Below are 21488 nucleotides of genomic sequence, written 5' to 3' on the forward strand. Positions count from 1 at the left end.
CCTCCCACAGTCCAAAAAAGTGCAAGGTAGATGGATTGGCCATGCTAAATTGCCCTTTAGTGTCCAAAGGTATGTAGGTTAAGGGTATTAGCCATGATAAGTTGCCCCTCAGTCTAAGTGTGAGTGTGCACCCTCTAATGTACTGGGTATGTTCTGCCTAACATCCACTGTCTGTCAGGATAGGCTCCGACTCCCTATGACCCTGGATTGGATAAGCGATTGGTGAAAGTGAAGGGAAGAAGTATCTTTCTGCCAATGTATGACCTAAAAGGAGGAATGAAAGGAACTAGGAATCCAAATGTTCTGAACTGGTTCAGTTTAAATTCAATTAACACTTTGACATTCAGTAGCAGAATGCATGGGAGTCCAGTGGAAGTCAGTGAGAAGATGGGAAGTGAGGACACTGGAAAAGTCTTCTGATATTCACTGGCTCAGCTGACAATATGGGAGTAAGGTTACTGAGGGGCTCAACATGTCCAGCCGGTCACAAAGGGAGAGGTGGGAGGGGAGGGAGGGAGGGAGGGGGTGGTGGAATTGGCAGAGAAAAGTCAGTTTGATAAATATCTGGATTAAAATGCAACTGAGGGACCTAGAATAAATACTGACAGCGGGGATGGAATACAAGAACTGCCTCTGACCTGTGTAAAGGACGTACATAATCCTGTTAAGCAACTGTTGCAAACTGGGATGTGAGGTGTAAGGGAATTCTGTAATTGAACCATAGGGACTGAGAGACATTCTGCAGCTGGTCTCCCTGAGGAATTAGCATGGAACCTGTGACTAGTCTGTAGAAAAAAGGATTGAGACAGTTTGTTCTTTTTCAATAAAACAATTTGAAAATTTCTACATGAATATATGAATACATCATGAATATAAACCTGAATATATTATCCTGTTATTAGCTGTATGATAGACAGCTGGTTCATTGAGCTGAATCTTACTGGACGATGGCATAGTGTTGAATGGTTCACCATGTTAGAACATAGAACATTACAGCGCAGTACAGGCCCTTTGGCCCTCGACGTTGTGCAGACCAGTGGAACCAATCTAATGGCCCTCTAACCTAAACTATTCCAATATTATCCATATGCCTATCCAATGACCATCTGAATGCCCTTAAAGTTGGCGAGTCCACAACTGCTACAGGCAGGGCATTCCATGCCCTTACTATCCTCTGAGTAAAGAACCTATCTCTGACATCCGTTCTACAATTATCACCCCTCAATTTAAAGCTATGTCCCCTCGTGTTAGCCATCACCATCCGAGGAAAAAGGCTCTCACTGTCCACCCTATCTGATCCTCTGATCATCTTGTATGCCTCAATTAGGTCACCTCTTAACCTTCTTTTCTCTCACAAAAACAACCTCAAGTTGTTAGTAAAGAATAAATCGGCAGGAGATTTGAGGGGTTGGGATATGTTGTGAATCTCAGCATTTATTCACCAATTTATACCTCTGCACTCAAACAGCATCTTGCTGCTCGGTTCCTTTTCGTATTTAGATCGAGCTGGAATTACAATTTAATTTCCCATTGACCTCATATCAGGATATGAAGTTTGGTGTTAAATGTGAGAGTCGCCTTTTAAAAACATGACCATTGTTGATCCAAAGACAATCACCTCTCTGGCTCAGAAAGGAAACAATTTAATGGGTGGGATTTTTGGGCCTCACTCATCCATAAAACCATAAAATCCCATTAGAGTTCAAATGGACCTTTCCTTTGTCCACCCTTCGCCCAGTCTGATTGCCATGGTGGGCAGGGCTGTAAAATTCTGGCCAAAGTCTTCAATCTCACTCCTTCGTGTTGTAAATTGTTTTTTTAATGAAAACTTTAAACTTTTTTTTCTTTTTTGTGTCTTTTTTACTCTCTCTCTCTCTTTCAATCAGATCTTTGTTTGCCTCTCTTTATTTCTCTTTCTGGCCATGCTGGCCACTCTAATTCACCTTTCTCCTCAGTTTACCTGTTGGCTTCTCAGTCCTTAGATCTCACTAGGTAAGGAAATGACTGTTCATCTTGCCATTCACTCAGCACCCAGCTGCCCTTACTCTCACTGGGCTATTAGTAGTTCACACTTTCACAAGTTACAACACAATCTCTTTTGATCTGAAGCAGGTAAAGGAAGTACAAAAGGTCATGAATGTAGCCCAATCCATCATCCAAACCAGCCTCCCATCCATTGACTCTGTCAACACTTCCTGCTGCCTCGGCAAAACAGCATAATTAAGGACCCCACGCACACTGGACATTTTCTCTTCCATCTTCTTCTGTCGGGAAAAAGATATAAAAGTCTGAGGTCACATACCAACCAACTCAAGAACAGCTCCTTCCCTGCTGCTGTCAGACTTTTGAATGGACTTACCTTGCATTAAGTTGATCTTTCTCTACACAGTAGCTATGACTGTTACACTACATTCTGCACTCTCTCATTTCCTTCTCTATGAATAGTATGTTTTGTCCGTATAGCGCACAAGAAACAATATTTTTCACTGTATGTTAATACATGTGACAATAATAAATCAAATCAAGAAAAAGTCTAACTAAAGTCTACACTAGAACATGCCTTTGCCAATGAGAAGAATCCATCATGTTTCATTGCCATGGTTGTCACCATTTAGTAAGAAAAGGTTTTATTTTATTAGTATTATTTCTGGCTCACTCTCTGTCCATTAGCATGTATGTGGAGATGCTGACGTTGGACTGGGGTAAACACAGTAAGACGCCTCACAACACCAGGTTAAAGTCCAACAGGTTTATTTGGTAGTAAACACCACTAACTTTCGGAGCGCTGTTCCTTCGTCAGGTGAGTGGAGAATTCTGATTCTAAACAGGGCATGTAAAAGCACACACAATTCACAGATTAGCAGATTAGCTGTAAAGACTTGCATTCTAATCGGTATTCTGTAAGCTGTGTGTGTCTTTATATGCCCTGTTCGTGATCAGAATTCTCCACTCACCTGACGAAGGAACAGCGCTCCGAAAGCTAGTGGTGTTTACTACCAAATAAACCTGTTGGACTTGCACGTGGTGTTGTGAGACTTCTTATTGCATTAGCATGGACCCAGAGAGATAGGACAGTTATAAAATATAGACATTAGAACATAAATAACTGAGAAAGTTAGAAGGTATGGCATATAGCCTTTCTTTAATTCATTAATGGATGGAGGGCATCACTGGCCAGGCCCAACATTTATTGTCAATCCCTCTTGAGAGATTTGCGCACAGGGCCTTCCAGTTAACCATGGGGCACATGCCTGCATTTTTCATCAGAGCTCAGGGCTCAAGAAAGTCTCTGAAGTTGATGCCCATTAGTCAGGCTTAGTGGGTAGGGGTTGGTGTAGGGTCATGCCCGATCTGGGAGGCCATAAGAGAGTGGAGCTGTGTGAAGGCTAGCATAGCAGTCCCAAACTATCAGAAGGATGCTTCTGGGGTTGGATGGGCAATGGGTCAGGTCATGGACTGGATTCCTCACTGTTCAATCTTTCTCTTTCTTCCCATGCAGTTAGTGGAGACACAAATGGAGCTAATAGAGTTGGCAGTAATCCTTCTCTTTGTAAAGTAAGAGAGATGATGCTTGCATCAACATCTGGCTTTCCAGAGGCAGGAGCAGGACCCAAGGAGAAAGGGGTGGCAGGGCCTGCCCCCTTGCCAGAGGTTGGGCCAAAGAGGATGGCCGCATAGAGGTGTCATTATCAGTCCTGTGTTTACAGATGGCGCCTTACTTTCATGGAGATGAATGAGAACCAGTACAGGAGGAGATTTCAAAGGTCCACGGACATGGTTGTTCACCTTTGCCAGGTTCTCCGAGACTTTAAGCCACGTGGAACTGGAGGATACCCACTTCTTGTCACCCTGACAGTCACAGCCATCCTAAATTTCTGGGCTCCACTGGTGACCTTTGTGGCATTTGCAAGTCTCTGCCTGTAAGTGCATCAAGGAGGTCATGGATGCATTATTTGCAAGGGCACCTGGCTACATCAACTTTGTCCAGATAAGCCAAGATGCAAGAGCCGTGGGGGTTCACCCAGGTAGCTGGATTCCCAGCAAGTGCAGGGAGTCACTGATTGTACACACGTGGCTCACCATTCCCCATGGCATCATTAATCACAAGGGATTCCACTCCCTGAATGTCCAGGTGTCTGCATTCATGCCAAGCACATACTGCAGGTGTGTGCTAGTTTCCAGGGGAATGTAAATGACAGCTCCATCCATAGCTGCGCTCAGATATTTGAGGGACTATTGCCTAAGGACTGGCTCCTTGAGGATAAGGATGTGGCTGAGATGCCTTTGCAGAGGTCATGGATCGCAGCAGAGAGCCGCCAAGACAAGATTCATTCTGCTACTTGCGCTTTGGTTGAGCAGATGATTGGGATGTTGAAGACACAGTTCCAGTGCCTGGTCAGGTGGAGCCTCCAACACAGCCCCAAGAGAGTGAACCCCATCATTGCATTGTCCTCTCCACAACCTGGCACTGCAATGGGGTGAGGATCTGGCAGAGGAGAAGGTGGACGAGTGAGACATCTCCTCTGATCAGGCTGATGTCAAGCTCGACAACAAAGCGGAACCTTAGGAGGGGTCAGATGGAGGCCATCAGGTGACGGTGAGGGCCTGGATGGGGCGGAGAGCTTGGGATGCCCTCAAAGGCTCCTGCTTCATGGATGACCAGGGTTACTGTGGACGTGGAAGCCCCATTATGAAAGATGGTCTTTCCTCACTGATTGATGGCCGTGTTAACCCAACCCTGCAGTTATTCCTGTTGCAGAGAGGAAGTGGATGCCTTCCTCCACACAACGCAGGAGAGTGATGATAATTTGCGGTGAACACAGAGTGTTGATTCTCAATGAGTTAATGTAAATGGCTGACTGCTGTCTTGCTGAAGGCAGCTCATGAACTCCATGTGACGAGGGTAATATCAGAGCGATGATGCTCGGACACACACATATCTCCAAATACAAGCTCCTCCTCAGTTACGGAAACCACTGAGGCTCCATGTCACTGGTGCCAGAGAAACTGCTCTGGCTTCCTCTTGCGAGAGCAGAATTACCCAATAGCTGGGCAGTGTGGTGGACCAATGGTAACCATTGAGGTGGAACTCCTCATTACTAGGGTGACACGGGTATGGTTATATCCTGCCAACCAACGAACTGGCATCCTTGCAGACAGAAGATGGAGGAGGCTCTGTATGTGACCATCCAGCCTTTAGGTGTTAGGTGGACACCATAGAATCATGGAATCCCTGCAGAACAGAAGGAGGCCATTTGACCCATTGAGGTTGCACTAAACACAATCTCACCCAGACCCTATCCCTGTAACCCCACATATTTACCCTGCTAATCCCCCTGACACTAAGGGGCAATTTAACATGGCCAATCAACCTAACCCACACACCTTTGGACTGGGAGGAAACCGGATCACCCGGAGGAAACCCACACAGACATGGGGAGAATGTGCAGACTCCACACAGACAGTGATCCAAGATGGGAAGCGAACCTGACTCCCTGTGAGGCAGCAGTGCTCACTGTGCTGCTCCATGGTACCATTGGTATGCTCTAGGCTATGGAGCAATCTAATGAAAGCAGCCACCACAAAGAGATACAAGAAGTGGGGTTTGATACAAGACAGAGGTGTTTTAATACTTATGTAAGTGCTCCCTATCGACAGTGCCGAACAACACCTGTACCCATGCTATGGAGCCATAGTTTCTTCATCTTTCTAACTCTGGTGTCTCCCCAGCATTCACAGCTAAGGTGGATGTGGCTTGTTACCTGCCTATTGTCTGAGATGACCTTGGTGGTCATTCCCTGGAGGGTTCCAGCCTGCTTGTGGGGTACATAGGTGTGTTGGTGGCACCCTCCTCAGCTTGCAGGGCTGGAGTTGAAGCAGTCACAGGAAGAGGAGTGTCAGATGGGCTAGACACCTGGGTGGAAGGCTCCAGGCCACGCAGCAGCTGTGTCCTCCTCGAGGTTCTCAAGGCCTCCTGCGTCCCTCCTTGGGATGGAGGTACCCCTGGATTGAGATCAGGAAGGCCTGCTCTCCTCTGGTGCTGGCATCATGGATGCCCACACATGCCTGCGTCATGAAGTTCATGCCTTAACCATGTAGTGAGCATCCCATACGCATTGGATGGTATGTCTGGCACCTAGGGCACTGCAGACACTGTTGATCTGTATTGAAATGTGAGCACTATCTCCTTGGACATAAAGCATTGGGATTTCTCCATTCAGCTTTGCAATTTGAGGAGTGAAGCAGATTTCCCTTCCTAATGTTTCCAACTCTGCCTGTGGAACTCCAGCAGTTGAGTGACAACTAAGTCAACAGGCTGAGGCTCTGCAGTGTCATGGCGTCCGGCTGTCCTCTACCCTGGGATGTCCCTGCTGTGGATCAGCAGAAGTGAGATACTCACCAGTTGGTGACCCCGAAGCCTCTGTGCTTCTGACTAAGGTCTTTTCAGTGGTGGAGGGTACAGTTGTCAACTGTAGTGTCTTTTCTGTAGGAATGAAGAGTGCTTTGGTGGTACTCTCTTGGCTAGTGTCCAAGGCTGGACTGGTGGTTGCACGGGGCAGCTCACCTGATTTTTCTGTAAGCGAAGGGAAGTGGCATTAGGGCACGGCTGGGGCACAAGGATAGAAGAGAAACAACTCACGTGAGGTTGGCAAGATGGACGATTGTGCTGTGTAAGCTTGGCAACTGGAATCCACTAGCTATGACCGTATTTAGGTAACTAGGAACTTGGAAAAAGGGTCATGTGACAATCCAACTGACCTGTTGTTCTTTGTAGATTTGAGAAGCTGAGAAAACAAGATCCTGAATTAGATGAATGTCTCTCACTCTCTTTCTCTGTCTCTCCATCCAATTTGAACCCTGTCTGCTGACATTTTTATCGAGGGGGCAGATAAGTGGTAGATGGAAGTGACACTAATGAATAAACTTTAACTTTGGGCTTGGGTTGTTCTCGTTGGAGCAGAGCAGACTGAGAGGTGACCTGATCGAAATGTACAAGATTATGAGAGGCGTGGACAGAGTGGATAAGGAGCAGCTCAGTTGAAGGGTTGGTCACGAGAGGACAGAGAAGTTCAAGGTGAGGGGCAGGAGGCTTAGGGGGATGTGAGGAAAAGCTCTTTTTAACCAGTGCAATCACATGATTTGGACTGTCCATGTGAAGAGGCAGAGACCTTATTGAAGAACCCAACACAACAGCCGTTATCTTGAGGCAAACAAATAAATCGTCTGGCTACATTTTCAAACCATCCCAATGGCCAGAAGGACCAGCAATTTTCAACCTTAAGCCAGCCAGGTCACTGGTATTCATGAGGTGTTCACGCCTCTAAATTTACTAAACTTTAATTTGTTTAATCTATCCTCTCATTCAATAATCTATGTGCTTGTTTGTGAACTTTTGATTGTTGGAGAACTTTTATTCTTTTCTGACATCAGTTTCAGTACAGTGAATTCATGTTTAAACAAAAATCTCAAGGAAACCTGTCTGTTGGTGTCTTTTATGGTCACAGCATGTAAATGGTTAAACACTCACTGAATTGCCAAGTGCCTATTGCCATCAAACAAGGAGTAGGGAAAGAGGGATGCCATTCAACTCCATCTCACCTGATCGTATCAATATAATGGATGTCTGGGTCTGGAAGTTTGTCTTATGCCAAAAGATTGTATTTGAACAAAGAGCCCATGATGCAATCTGTCACAGTGCCTTAATGTCCCGTATTAAACTCACCCCTGACAAAGGCAACACATCTCACTTCATCATCTAATTTCACTGGTGGTCTAGAAACAATGATTCATCAACAAATCATCCAGATCCCATTTGAGGCATGCACTTTTGGATGGATGGCTAATGGTGCCATGGCCGAGATTTTGGATGGTTTGGGACAAACAATAAAGAACCTTATTAAGAACAAAGAAAATTACAGCACAGGAACAGGCCCTTCGGCCCTCCAAGCCTGTACCGACCATGCTGACTGACTTACCCCTTATGCTTCTGGGGACCATATCCCTCTATTCCCATTTCATCTTGTCAAGACACCCCTTAAAATTCACTACTGTATCCGCTTCCACTACCTCCCCCGGCAATGAGTTCCAGGCACCCACCACTCTCTGCGTAAAAAGTCAGCCTTGTACATCTCCTTTAAACCTTGCATCTCCCACCTTAAACCCAACCCTCCTAGTAATTGACTCTTCCACCCTGGGAAAAAGCTTCTGACTATCCACTCTGTCCATGCCTGTTATAATCTTGTAGACTTCTATCAGGTCTCCCCTCAACCTCCGTTTCTCCAATGAGAACAAACCAAGTTTCTCCAACCTCTCCTCATAGCTAATGTCCTCCATACCAGGCAGCACCCTGGTAAATCTTTTCTGTACCCTCTTCAAAGCCTCCACATCCCTCTGGTAGTGTGGCTACTATATTCCAAATGCGGCCTAACTAAGGTTCTATAAAGTTGCAACATGACTTGCCAATTTTTAAGTTCAATACCCCAGCCAAAGAAGGCAAGCAGCCGTGTGCCTTCTTGACTATCTTCTCCACCCGCATTGCCACTTTCAGTGACCTGTGTACCTGTACACCCAGATCCCTTTGCCTATCAATATTCCTAAGGGTTCTGCCATTTACTGTATATTTCTTATCGGTATTAAACCTTCCAAACTACATTACCTCACACTTAATTAAACACCATCTGCCACCTCTTCGCCCAAGTCTCCAACTGATCTAAATCCTGCTGTATTCTCTGATTGTCCTCATCGCTATCTGCAAATCCATCAACCTTTGTCTCGTCTGCAAACTTACTAATTAATCCAGTTACATTTTCCTCAAATCATTTATATATATTACAAACAGCAAAGGTCTCAGCAGTGATCCCTGAGAAACACCACTTGTCACAGCCCTCCATTCAGAAACGCACCCTTCCACTGCTACCCTCTGTCTTTTTTAACCGAATAAGAAGTCTCACAACACCAGGTTAAAGTCCAACAGGTTTATTTGGTAGTAAACGCCACTAGCTTTCGGAACACTGTTCCTTTGTCAGGTGAGTGGAGAGTTCTGATCACAAACAGGGCATATAAAGGCACACACAGTTTACAGAATACTGATTAGAATGTGAGACTTTACAGCTATTCAAGTCTTAAAGGTGCAGACAATGTGAGTGGAGATAGCATTGAGCATAAATTAAAGAGATGTGTATTGTCTCCAGACAGGACAGTAAGTGAGATTTTGCAAGCTCAGGCAAGTCATGGGGGTTACAGATAGTGTGACATGAACCCAAGATTCCAGCTGAGGCCGTCCTCAAGTGTGTGGAATTTGGCTATCAGTTTCTGCTCAGTGACTCTGCGCTGTTATATGTTGTGAAGGCCGCCTTGGAGAACGTTTACCCAAAGATCAGAGGCTGAATGCGTGTGACTGCTGAAGTGTTTGCCAATAGGAAGGGAACACTCTTGCCTGGTGATTGTTGACTGGTGTTCATTCATTCGTTGTTGTAGCGTCTGCATGGTCTCCCCAATGTACCGTGCCTCAGGACATCCTTACTTTGTGGATGGTGTTCTCATGTAAGATGATGGCATCTGTGTCGATGATCCAGTATGTCTTGCAGAGGTGGCTGTGGCAGGATTGTGTGGTGTTGTGGTCACTGTTCTCCTGAAGGCTGGGTAGTTTGCTGCAGACAATGGTCTGTTTGAGTTTGTGCGGTTGTTTGAAGGCAAGAGGTGGGGATGGCCCTGGTGAGATGTTCGTCTTCATCAATGACATGTTGAAGACTCCAGAGAAGATGTCGTAGCTTCTCCGCTCCGGGGAAGTACTGAACGACGAAGGGTCATCGACATGGAGACAATATACATCACTTTAACCTATGCTTAATGCTATCTCCACCCACACTGTCTGCACCTTTAAGACTTGAATAGCAGATTAGCTGTAAAGACTCGCATTCTAATCAGTATTCTGTAAACTGTGCGTACGCCCTGTTTGCGAGCAGAACTCTCCACTCACCCAACAAAGGAACAGCGTTCCGAAAGCTATTACCAAATAAACCTGTTGGACTTTAACCTGGTGTTGTGAGACTTCTTACTGTGTTTACCCCAGTCCAACGCCAGCATCTCCACATCACGACTTTTTCGACCGAGCCAGTTTTGTATCCACCTTGCCAGTTCACCTCTGATCCCAATGCGACTTCACCTTCTGCACCAGTCTGCCATGGAAACAAGTTAGCAATGACTGTACTTATATGGAGGTGAACACAATTTACCAATCTTTTCTTGTGCTTTCTCCAGATAATGGTAGGTTGGTAGATAAAAGGTATACTGGCGACCTTCCGTTTCGCTTAGCTTCTTTGGCACTAACATTTCAAGATGGGATTTGACAATTTCTCCGATTCCAATTGCAAAGATTTCTGCAGTTGAGAGAGAGGAAGAGGCAGTCAGAGTGAATGCATAGCAAAGTGTGCTGATGTTATTCCAGGGAATCTCCGTCTCGCGTGTGATACAGACTCATTTGGGGACCAGGAAAGAAAAACGGAATAAAATAAAATGATTCAGGTCTGATTTCCACATCATGCAGGAAATGTCACTGAGTTTGTGGTTGTTTTAGTAAACTCACCACTGGCACTCAAGTACACAGGAAGATCACTCATTTGATTGGTCAGTTGATGTTCACTGCACTTGGCCTCAGTGCCTCTGACCCAGTCGGGGGGGTGGGGGGGGGGATCAATGAAGATCAGTGATGTCCGACTCCCCCCACCATGTTCGATGCCCTCTAGGGGAAGGTGAGGGAAAGGTTAGATTCTGCCCTCTACATTTCAATCTCCTGCTGTGACTCACTGTAGAGTGGACACTCAGGGGGGTATCTAAAGATGGCCAGATCAGGTCAGCCCCCTCGAGAAAGGTGGGGAGAAAATTTGGTTGAGTGGAGAGGGAGGGGGAGGGAAAGAGGAGGGGAGGGGGAGGGGAGGGGAGAAGGTGGGGAGTGCGTAGGGGAGAGGGAGGGGGTGAGGATCAGGGAGGGGGGTAAGGGAGGGGGGAGAGGAGGGGACGCGGAAGGGGGAGGAGTGAGCAAGGGAGTGGGGAAGAAGGTAGGTGAGCGAGTGGGGTGGAAGAGGGGGAGGGGGAGGGGGAGGGGAGGCGAGGCACAATTAGATCTATATCAGCCATGAGTTCCTGATATTTAATGGCCTGGGTAATGCTTCCATGTATCCAGTGAAAGGAGGTTTAATCCAGTCAATCTATCCTCACCATTTAAGAGTTTTGAACTGTTCCTGAAGCCTAGCTGCTGTGATGTAACATTGAGTGGGATATTGGGGTAACGATTGGCCCCATTTGGATGTACAGCTGGCCAATGTTAAACTTTTGGGTGGAGCAGAGTGGCGACCTGCCCCTTCCCGCTCACCGGGTTGTGGGGGGAGAGGGAGGCAGAGCAATTTTGAGGACCCAATTCCCAACTGGCGAGCTCTCTGCCCCAAACTGTTTTCCTGTTTGCAGTCTGCTGGATTCAGGTCGGTACAATCTGGCAATGTGGGGAGGCGGTTTCGCCGAAAAGAGGAGATGGCAGAGTGAGGTCAGGGATTGTGCTTGTAGAGAGCTCTGGACAGAATCCCCTGGCCATCACCACTACTGTCAGTGACAGCCGAGAATTTGGAGCTCAGATAAATTCCCATTCACTGCAGCGAGATCGGAGAACCCCGGGCCCGGGCAAGGTTGGAGAACCCCAGGCCCGGGCAAGGTCGGAGAACCCCGGGCCCGGGCAAGGTCGGAGAACCCCGGGCCCGGGCAAGGTCGGAGAACCCCGGGCCCGGGCAAGGTCGGAGAACCCCGGGCCCCGGGCAAGGTCGGAGAACCCCGGGCCCCGGGCGGGATCGGAGAACCCCGGGCCCGGGCAAGGTCGGAGAACCCCGGGCCCGGGCAAGGTCGGAGAACCCCGGGCCCGGGCAAGGTCGGAGAACCCCGGGCCCGGGCAAGGTCGGAGAACCCCGGGCCCGGGCGGGATCGGAGAACCCCGGGCCCGGGAGGGATCGGAGAACCCCGGGCCCGGGAGGGATCGGAGAACCCCGGGCCCGGGAGGGATCGGAGAACCCCGGGCCCGGGAGGGATCGGAGAACCCCGGGCCCGGGAGGGATCGGAGAACCCCGGGCCCGGGAGGGATCGGAGAACCCCGGGCCCGGGAGGGATCGGAGAACCCCAGCCCAGAGGTCTTTTTTCCATTATTGACCCCTGTCTCCAGTAAAGCTAGTCAGAGTGAAAACGGTTCAAGTCTTGACCACCCTGTCTAAACATTGCTGTTAAACATCAGGATTCTGATTTGCATATTTAAAGGAACCGACTTTGTGAATCAGACATGTATCTGTCACCTGGCAATAGAGCCTGTGAAAGTGACAGTGAGGGGAGGGCTGTTTTTAAAGGCAGAGGACAGACCATTGACCCCATTCTGAGGCTCTCACTATCTTCTTGATGCCGATTATGACAGATTATGTAACAAATTTATTTTTGACAGAAAAACAAAGATTTGCATTTTTATAGCACATTTCACAATTGGCAAACTTCAAGGTGGAATGGAGGAAATGCAGCAGCTAATTTATGCACAGCAAGATCCCACTAACAGCCATGTGGTAATGGCTGGTTAATCTGTTTTTAGTGATAGCAATTGATGCATAAATATTGGCTGGGCTACCAAAGATAAGCCCCACGCCGTTCCTCAAGATAATGCCATGGAATCTTTTTACAACCATGAAAGATAGTGCCTCTGGCAGTGCAGAGCTCCCTCGGTACTGACCCTCCGACAGTGCAGATTCCCTCAGTACTGACCCTCTGATAGTGTAGAGCTCCCTTGGTACTAACCCTCCGACAGTGCAGAGCTCCCTCAGTACTGACCCTCCAACAGACCAGGGCTTGCTCAGTACTGACCCCCTGACAGTGCAGAGCTCCCTCAGTACTGACCCCCTGACAGTGAGGCACTCCCTCAGTACTGACCCCCTGACAGCGCGGCACTCCCTCAGTACTGACCCCCTGACAGCGCGGCACTCCCTCAGTACTGACCCCCTGACAGCGCGGCACTCCCTCAGTACTGACCCCCTGACAGTGCAGATTCCCTCAGTACTGACCCCCTGACAGTGCGGCACTCCCTCAGTACTGTCCCCCTGACAGTGAGGCACTCCCTCAGTACTGTCCCCCTGACAGTGAGGCACTCCCTCAGTACTGTCCCCCTGACAGTGAGGCACTCCCTCAGTACTGTCCCCCTGACAGTGAGGCACTCCCTCAGTACTGACCCCCTGACAGTGAGGCACTCCCTCAGTACTGTCCCCCTGACAGTGAGGCACTCCCTCAGTACTGACCCCCTGACAGCGCGGCACTCCCTCAGTACTGTCCCCCTGACAGTGAGGCACTCCCTCAGTACTGTCCCCCTGACAGTGAGGCACTCCCTCAGTACTGTCCCCCTGACAGTGAGGCACTCCCTCAGTACTGTCCCCCTGACAGTGAGGCACTCCCTCAGTACTGACCCCCTGACAGCGCGGCACTCCCTCAGTACTGACCTTCTAGAACATGTTGGCCGGGATCTTAGTGCTCAAGCATGGAGTAGGGACTGAACCCAGAACTTTGGGATTCGGAGATTACATGCTACTGGTTGAGGCGCTACTGAGAGTGTTAAGATGTTTCAGAGCTGGAATGGTGGGTTCCATGGACCATGCATGTTGTTAGGCAGAGAGTTAGAGAGATTACCTAGATGGGCTGGGAAGTGGGAGACCAGATCTGAAATTTTACTTGTGACGAAGTGAGGTGTTGGAATTCCGTTGTTCTGACCTGCCAAAGGAAAAGACAAGCAAAGAATTACTCACTGAAGGCAAAAAAAACATTCATGGCAAAAAGCTTGAATGCCGACCTTGCAAAGTTTCCCTGTTCACATCATGATGGAGGAATATATTTAAGATGGGAAAAGAAAACAAGTTCTTGCAATAAATGAAAATTACAAACAGCAACGGCACTAACACACACTTGTCCAGTAGGACAAGTTCCTAAAGCTCCCCCAGCAATTCAGAAACCTTCTCAGAATGAACTGAACGGTGGGCAGGTGGTGCTGGTGGAGAGAGAGATGGAGAATAGGCTGAGCTGGCAGTTTGGGAATGGAATCCCATACTGTGGCTCAGCAGCCAATGGAATAGCTGTTTGGGAAAAGGTGGGAAGTGTCTGAAGAATGGAAGGTTTGCAGAGTGGGATCTCTGTGAAGGGAGGGGGGGATGCGGCGCTGCAGGAGGAAGTGGTGGTGGGGGGCGTGGATGGTGAGCCCAAGTTTACAGAAGGTGGAGGTGTTTACAGGTCAGCCATTGGACCAATGTACCAATCAGAGTCTACTTGCCAACTGAACAGTCCCCTCTTCTCACACAGTATAAATTGTTATTTGAGCTTTGGCAGTGATGAGTGCAAGAGGAAAAGCTTTGACAGCATGTGTCTGTTCAGCAATACTCAAGTTCTGTGCAAACAAGGACATATTAATAGTAGAATTGATGATTCTGGAGGCAACATAGATTTGGGTTTGAACAACATACACAGGCTGAAACCCAGACAGAAAGGATCACTGTTGACAAGCTGGGATTTGGTGTGTTTTATAATGAGATTGGGTCGAAGGTTCAGTTTGGGGTTGAGCAGAGTGGCAAGGCTTCACCAGTCTGGGTCAGCCTGACACAGTGACCAGGCAGGGGATTGAGAGGGGAAAGGTTAGAGGTGAGGCAGTACCTTGCAAGGAAACAGCTAACGCTAATGCTTTTGATAGTGTGTGCATGTGTGTGTGTGTGCGCGCATGTGTGTGTGTGTGTGTGTGTGTGTGTGTGTGTGTGTGTGTGTGTGTGTGTGTGTGAGAGAGAGACCAGGAAGGGAAGGTGACAGGTCAGCAGTTTAGTGAGAATCGGGGCCAAAGAAGCTGGAAGCAAATCTCAGAGCTGGGAGGGGACAGTGCAGGTAGAACGGAAAGCAGATGCCGAGTGAGAGGCAAGCTTAGAGGGGGCTCTGGCCTGTGGGTGAGGCGGGGTTGGGGAAGGAGCAGAAATAACTGGATAGAAAAAGCAGGAATACTTGAGGAAAAATGCAGGAGAGAAAGACTTGCATATTCTCTCCCTGTCCCAGTGCTGAGTACAAACAAGAAAGGTTTTCAACTGTAATCACAGATAGATCCCACAGTTCTTTTAATACTGGTGGTTGAGAGAATAATATTGTTCAGGTCACTGGGGCAAGAGCTTTGCTGTTCGTTAAACTGCCATAGGATCTTATACATCTACACGAGCGAGCAGATAAAGCTTCAGGCTTAATGTTCCATCTGAAAAGCTCAGGACAACAGAAACTATTTCTGGAGTAACTGAAGTCAGCAACTAATGTTGTAGTTTTTAAAGAACACTTCCTCTTCTCGTACCTCCCATCCCCCAACTTCTTCCTCCATTCTTCCCCTCCTCCACTCTCAGTTGTGTGGGATGTAGGCCATTCAGCCCATTGAGTCTGCACTCACTCTCCAAAAGAGCTTTTCACCCAGGTCCTCCCCTCCACCCAATCCCTGGAGCCCCACACATTTACCATGGTCAATCCACCCAACATACACATCTTTCGAACTGTGGCAGGAAACCGGAGCACCTGGTGGAAACGCAGACACGGGGAGAACATGCAGACTCCACCTGATGCCAGAACTGAACCTGGGTGCCTACTGCTGTGAGGCAGCAGTGCCAGCCACTGTGCCACCGTGCCAGGGTCACCAACTGTGATTAAATGTATTCCTGGAGGTTTCATCGCAAGACTCCCCTCCAAATGTTGCAAAAAATATTTCCCCTTGTGACACATCGCCTTCCTAGGCCAATTGGAATGCAAAAAGACTCAATTTGTGTCAGCAAAACAGCTTTATTTCCCTTCCTACTTTCAATATTTCTATATCTGGTAAAGAGAATCAAGCCTTATTAATGTCCCAATGATTTTTCTCCAAGATTTCACAGCAGTGTCCCACAGATTGATCTTTAATTCCCGAGATTCCAGACCAATTCTGGAGGGTTCGTACCCTAGCAAAGGCAGGCAGTGTTACTCTGATTAGTTTTCCCAGGGAGTCCCATTTTGGAGCAAACTGTTCCCAACTTCCTAAGAGTTAAGCCAGATGCAAAGCTTTGTTTCAGCCTATTGATTGGTTTAACTTGCTTAAGTGGGCATGAGGAGCATTAATTATCGAGCGTGCTGGGGGCGGTTTGGATGAAGTTTATTCAGCAGCAATGTCTCTCATGATCCCATCCCTTGTCCTGCCCCAATCCCCTTCCCCTCACTGCGTACAAATGCTTATTGAATCACACCCAGCCTTATCAGAGACTCACCAGCAGTAAGTAAAATGATGACCTGTTGCGGGATAGATTGTCTACTTGCAGCATGAAGATTGACAGTTTGATTGATGGAGGAATGAACTGACTCCAGTGCCAGACCTGTTCTTCGCCCTGTGTTGTTGCGATATTCTTCAACAGAGGGAAGAATCACAACATCAAAATTAAACACTTTAAACTGATATGAGATATCCATTCAGGCTTATCAATCAAATTCATCTTCTTTCTATCCTCCCTTCCTCTTCTCCTTGCATCAGAGATACATTCCTGAAGCTTTCAGATGAAGGTGTATGTTAAAAAAAACTCAACTAAACCCTGAAGACACGAGTGAATCTGAACAAAATATTGGCGTCCACGGGAACAAGCATGGAACATATTGTAATTTCAGCTGACCTTAATCATCGCTTACAAGTTGAACCCAACAGACCATCTAAGTAACTCAAACAGCTGTGGTAAAGCTTAGAATCATAGAATCCCTACAGTGCAGAAGGTGGCCATTCAGCCCATCGAGTCTGCACCACTCTCCGATGGAGCACCTTACCTAGACCCTATCCTGAACCGCATGTATTTACCCCACCAATTCCCCTAGCCTACATATCTTGGAACAATAAAGGGCAATTTACCATGGCGAATCCACCTAACCTGCACATCTTGGGAGGAAACCGGAGCACCCGGAGGAAACCTACATAGACACAGAAAGAAAGTGAAAACTCCGCACAGTCACCCAAAGCTGGAATCGAACACAAGTCATGATGTAGAGATGCCGGCATTGGACTGGGGTAAACACAGTAAGAAGTCTCACAACACCAGGTTTAAATCCAACCAGTTTAACTGACAGTAATCCCACAGGCTTTCAGAAACACTGTTCCTTCGTCAGGTGTGTGGAAGGTTCACGTCTGCCTCACATGTTAAGGTCTCCCGGTTCGAAATCAAATAGGAATGTTATCAAACGTTACTCCTGTTCCATCAAACTGCCTGCGTTATCTCACCAATCATCTTCCGTGCTGTCTGAGTGATTCAGCTAAGCAGCCTGCAGGTCATTTAACACGTTGTGATTGTGATTGGTGTGGCTGTTGCCTCTTTCCTTCCCCTTTACCCTTTCCTGTTTTCCAATGGTATTAAAATGCTTGTTGATCTCTCTGCCTCCAGTCCAGTGAAGTGTATCAAGTTCTGCCATTAGCCTCACACCTACTGACTGACATGCCCCAGTTCCTGCTTCCTTGCCCCAGTTGCGATGGAGGAAGATAGTGACGGAATGTTAACACCACTGGACTAGTAATCCGGAAGACCAGACTAATCCTCTAGGGGCATGTGTTCGAATCCCATCACGGCAGTGGGTGGAATTCAAATTCAATGAATAAAACCTGGAATTGAAAGCTAGTCTCAATGATGGCAACCATGTTTCAATGACATTATTGTTACTAGAAAGGCGGTGCTCGACAGACTGGAGGGACTGATTGTGGACAAGTCCCCAGGACCGGATGGAATGCATCCGAGGGTTCTGAAAGAAATGGCGGAGGTGATAGTGGATGCCTTGGTGGTTATTTTCCAGACGTCGCTGGATTCCGGGGAAGTGCCGGAAGATTGGAAAACGGCTAATGTTACGCCGTTGTTTAAGAAGGGTGCCAGGCAAAAGGCGGGGAATTATAGGCCGGTTAGTTTAACGTCTGTGGTAGGTAAAATGTTAGAATCCGTCATCAAGGAGGAAATTGCGAGGCATCTTGAAGGGAATTGCTTGATAGAGCAGACGCAGCACGGTTTCATTAAAGGGAAGTCGTGTCTGACAAATTTACTGGAGTTCTATGAGGATGTGTCTAGGGCAGTGGATAGAGGAGAGCCGGCGGATGTGGTCTTCCTTGATTTTCAGAAGGCGTTTGACAAGGTACCTCACAAGAGGTTATTGCAGAAGGTCAGGGGACATGGAGTTGGGGGTAGGGTGTTAGCGTGGATAGAGGATTGGTTGTCAAATAGGAGGCAGAGAGTGGGGGTCAACGGGTGCTATTCGGATTGGCGGTTGGTGACTAGTGGAGTGCCCCAGGGGTCGGTGCTGGGGCCTCAGCTATTTACCATTTATATAGATGATCTGGAGAAGGGAACCGAGTGTATGGTGTCGAAATTTGCTGATGACACCAAGATTGGTGGAACAGCAAATTGCGCGGAGGGTGTGGAGTGTCTACAGAAGGATCTAGATAGGCTGGGCGAATGGGCCAGGAAATGGCAAATGGAATTTAATGTTGGCAAGTGCGAGGTGGTCCACTTTGGTAGGAATAATGGTAGGAAGGATTATTACTTACGTGGTGAAAAACTGCAGCAGGCGACGGTGCAGAGGGACCTCGGGGTCCTTGTGCATGAGTTGCAAAAACCCAGCTTGCAGGTGCAGCAGGTGGTCAGGAAGGCGAATGGGATGCTGGCCTTCATGGCGAGGGGGATTGAATATAAAAGTAGGGAGGTCTTGCTGCAGCTGTATAGGGCACTGGTGAGGCCGCAGCTGGAGTACTGTGTGCAGTTTTGGGCGCCGTACTTACGCAAGGATATTTTGGCCTTGGAGGGAGTGCAGAGGAGGTTTACTAGGCTGATGCCGGAGTTGAGGGGGTTGAGCTATGAGGAAAGGCTGAATAAACTAGGCTTGTACTCGTTAGAGTTTAGAAGAATGAGGGGAGATCTCATTGAGACATATAAGATGATGAATGGGATGGATAGGATAGAGGTGGAGAGACTCTTCCCACTCAGAAAGGACAGTAGGACTAGGGGGCACAGCCTCAAGATAAAGGGGGGGGGGTGGTTTAGAACGGAGTTGAGGAAGAACTTCTTCACTCAAAGGGTGGTGAATCTCTGGAATTCTCTGCCTGTTGAAGTGGTGGAGGCTACCTCGCTAAATATTTTTAAGACGCGGGTTGATGGGTTTTTGATAAGAGATGGGATTAAGGGTTATGGGGAGAGGGCGGGAATGTGGAACTGAGCCACGGGGCAGGCTCGAAGGGCTGGATGGCCTACTCCTGCTCCTATTTCTTATGTTCTTATGAAACTATCGTCAACTGTTGTAAAAGCCCAGCTGGTTCACTGGTGTGGTTTAGGGATGGAATCCGTCATCCTAGCCTAGTCTGGACTGGCCAGGTGAATCCAGATTCCTCTGAGATGACCGAACAAGCCACTCAGTTCAAGGGAGATGAGGTTTGGGCAACAAACGGTGACATCCACATTTCATGAAAGAATAAATGGAAATTTACCTCGATATTCAACTTGCCTGATCCTTTCCATCACAGCCTTAGGAGTGAGGTTTTCCTGGATGCTTGTGATCGTAACGGGAAATGACCCAAATGTGATAACTTCAAATCGAACAGAACCTTTGACATCTGACACCTAAACAATAGCAGGAAAGATCTGTCTTAAACCAAGTTCCAAATATCATTCCTTTCAACTGCTTTCAATTTTCATAAATTTAGATAAAATAAATAATTCCAATTCTACAATATCTTGTCTTACCTCAGAGATCCACATGCTATGAGGTAACCATCGCGGCAAATAAAACAATCATTACGCGCATTCAAGGTCCCAGAGCATGGTATCATTCAATAACATGGAAGAACATGTTAGTACGGTGGTGAAAAAGGCATATAGGAAACTAGCCTTTATCAATCGAGGCACAGATTACAAAAGCAGGAGAGTCATGATGGAGTTGTATAGAATTTTGGTGGGGCCACAGCTGGTGAACTGCGTGCAGCTCTGGTCACCACATTATAGGAAGGATGTGGTTGCACTGAAGGGGGTGCAGAGGAGATTCACCAGGCTGCCTGCGATGGAACACTTGATTTATTAAGAGAGGTTGGATAGATTTATTTTCGTTGGAGCAGAGAAGACTGAGGGGAGACCTGATCGAGGTGAGGGACATGGGCAGATTGGAGAAGGAACAGCTGTTCCCCTTCTTTGAAGGGTCAGTTATGAGGGGACATAGGTTCAAGGTGAGAGCCAGGAGGAATGGAGGAAGAGCTTTTTTACCCAGAGGGTGGTGACGGTCTGGAATGTGCTGCCTGGGTGGGTGATAGAGGCAGGTTGCCTCACATCCTTTAAAAAGTACCTGGATGAGTACTAGGCATGTCATAACATTCAGGGCTATGGGCCAAGTGCTGGTAAACGGGATTAGGTGGTAGGTCGTGCTGGTGCAGATTCGATGGGTTGAAAGGCCTCTTCTGCACTGAATAATTCCATGATTCTAAAACCATGGCTGACCTAATTGAGGCCTCCACTCCATTTTCCTGTCCTCCTCCCCTCCGCCTCCACAAAACCAACCAACACCCTCAATCTCCTGCAACCCTCATAACTCTGTCTCCTTATGCATCAGAAATCTGTCAAACTCAATCTTGAATATATTCAATCACTAAATTTCCACAACTCTCCGAGTAGGGAATCCCAAAGTGAGAAGGAAAACCTTCTGAAAGAAAAGAATCCCTCTTCTCTTAATCTTAAATGGGAGGTTCTGTATTCTGAAACTAACCTTTAATCTGATGATGAAACTGAAGTGTTGTCCTAGCTTAAAGATTCGGACTGGAGTAGATGGTGGAGTGTTGGTGTGGTCCTTCACTACCAAGACCAGTTGGACTGGATAAAGCACACTTGGATTTTGCTCGAAAATGGTTCATTCTTCCAGGAATCTAAGGATAATCCTGGGCTTTACTAAAAACTGTCTTCGTAAACCTCTCCCCCCATTGCTCACCTCCAAAGCTGATGAGTGACGAGCTCAAAATTCTGTCAGGCAGATTGAGAGCAGATGATCAACCATTTCTGCTGCTTCCAACCTTTCCAACAGCCCAAACTGCCTCTAAATTCCCCCTTCCCCAGCCCTGAACTCACACCTTTGCCCAGTTTTCTTTTCCCCAGCTTCTCCTCTCCAATCTCATCTCGTTCATTAGATTCACCTCCTGTTCCCTCGACCCTATTCCCAAAAAAAAACAGCTGAACTCCCAACTTCCTCATCTGATCGCCGATATAGTTAAAAGCAAAGTCATACATGACATCCCATGTGACAGTGATAAAGGTAACCTATTCCACCTCCAACCAGCTTTCGACATGGCTGACCACATCATTCTCCTCCAATGCCTTTCCCCCCTGGCATCCAGCTGTTTGGGCCTGCCCTTATCTATCTAGTCTCCAATTTTGCATTTACATCCTCTCCTGCAC

At 47.6% G+C, this 21488-nt stretch overlaps 1 protein-coding gene across 1 annotated transcript in view; it reads right to left on the bottom strand.

Moving 5' to 3' along the window:
- Positions 1-21488, bottom strand: part of LOC145357601 (complement C2-like) — a 69696-nt gene that overhangs the window by 32018 nt on the left and 16190 nt on the right. The window contains exons 7-11 of the mRNA XM_080211081.1: positions 19541-19673; positions 16311-16445; positions 13696-13776; positions 10236-10379; positions 6401-6574 (exon numbers count right to left, since the gene is read on the bottom strand). Coding sequence (XP_080067207.1) covers positions 6401-6574; positions 10236-10379; positions 13696-13776; positions 16311-16445; positions 19541-19673 — 667 coding nt within the window. The remainder of the gene's footprint in view (positions 1-6400; positions 6575-10235; positions 10380-13695; positions 13777-16310; positions 16446-19540; positions 19674-21488) is intronic.

Source organism: Carcharhinus amblyrhynchos, chromosome 23 (genome assembly GCF_965287045.1).
Source record: "Carcharhinus amblyrhynchos chromosome 23, sCarAmb.v2.hapA, whole genome shotgun sequence".
Taxonomy (NCBI): domain Eukaryota; kingdom Metazoa; phylum Chordata; class Chondrichthyes; order Carcharhiniformes; family Carcharhinidae; genus Carcharhinus; species Carcharhinus amblyrhynchos.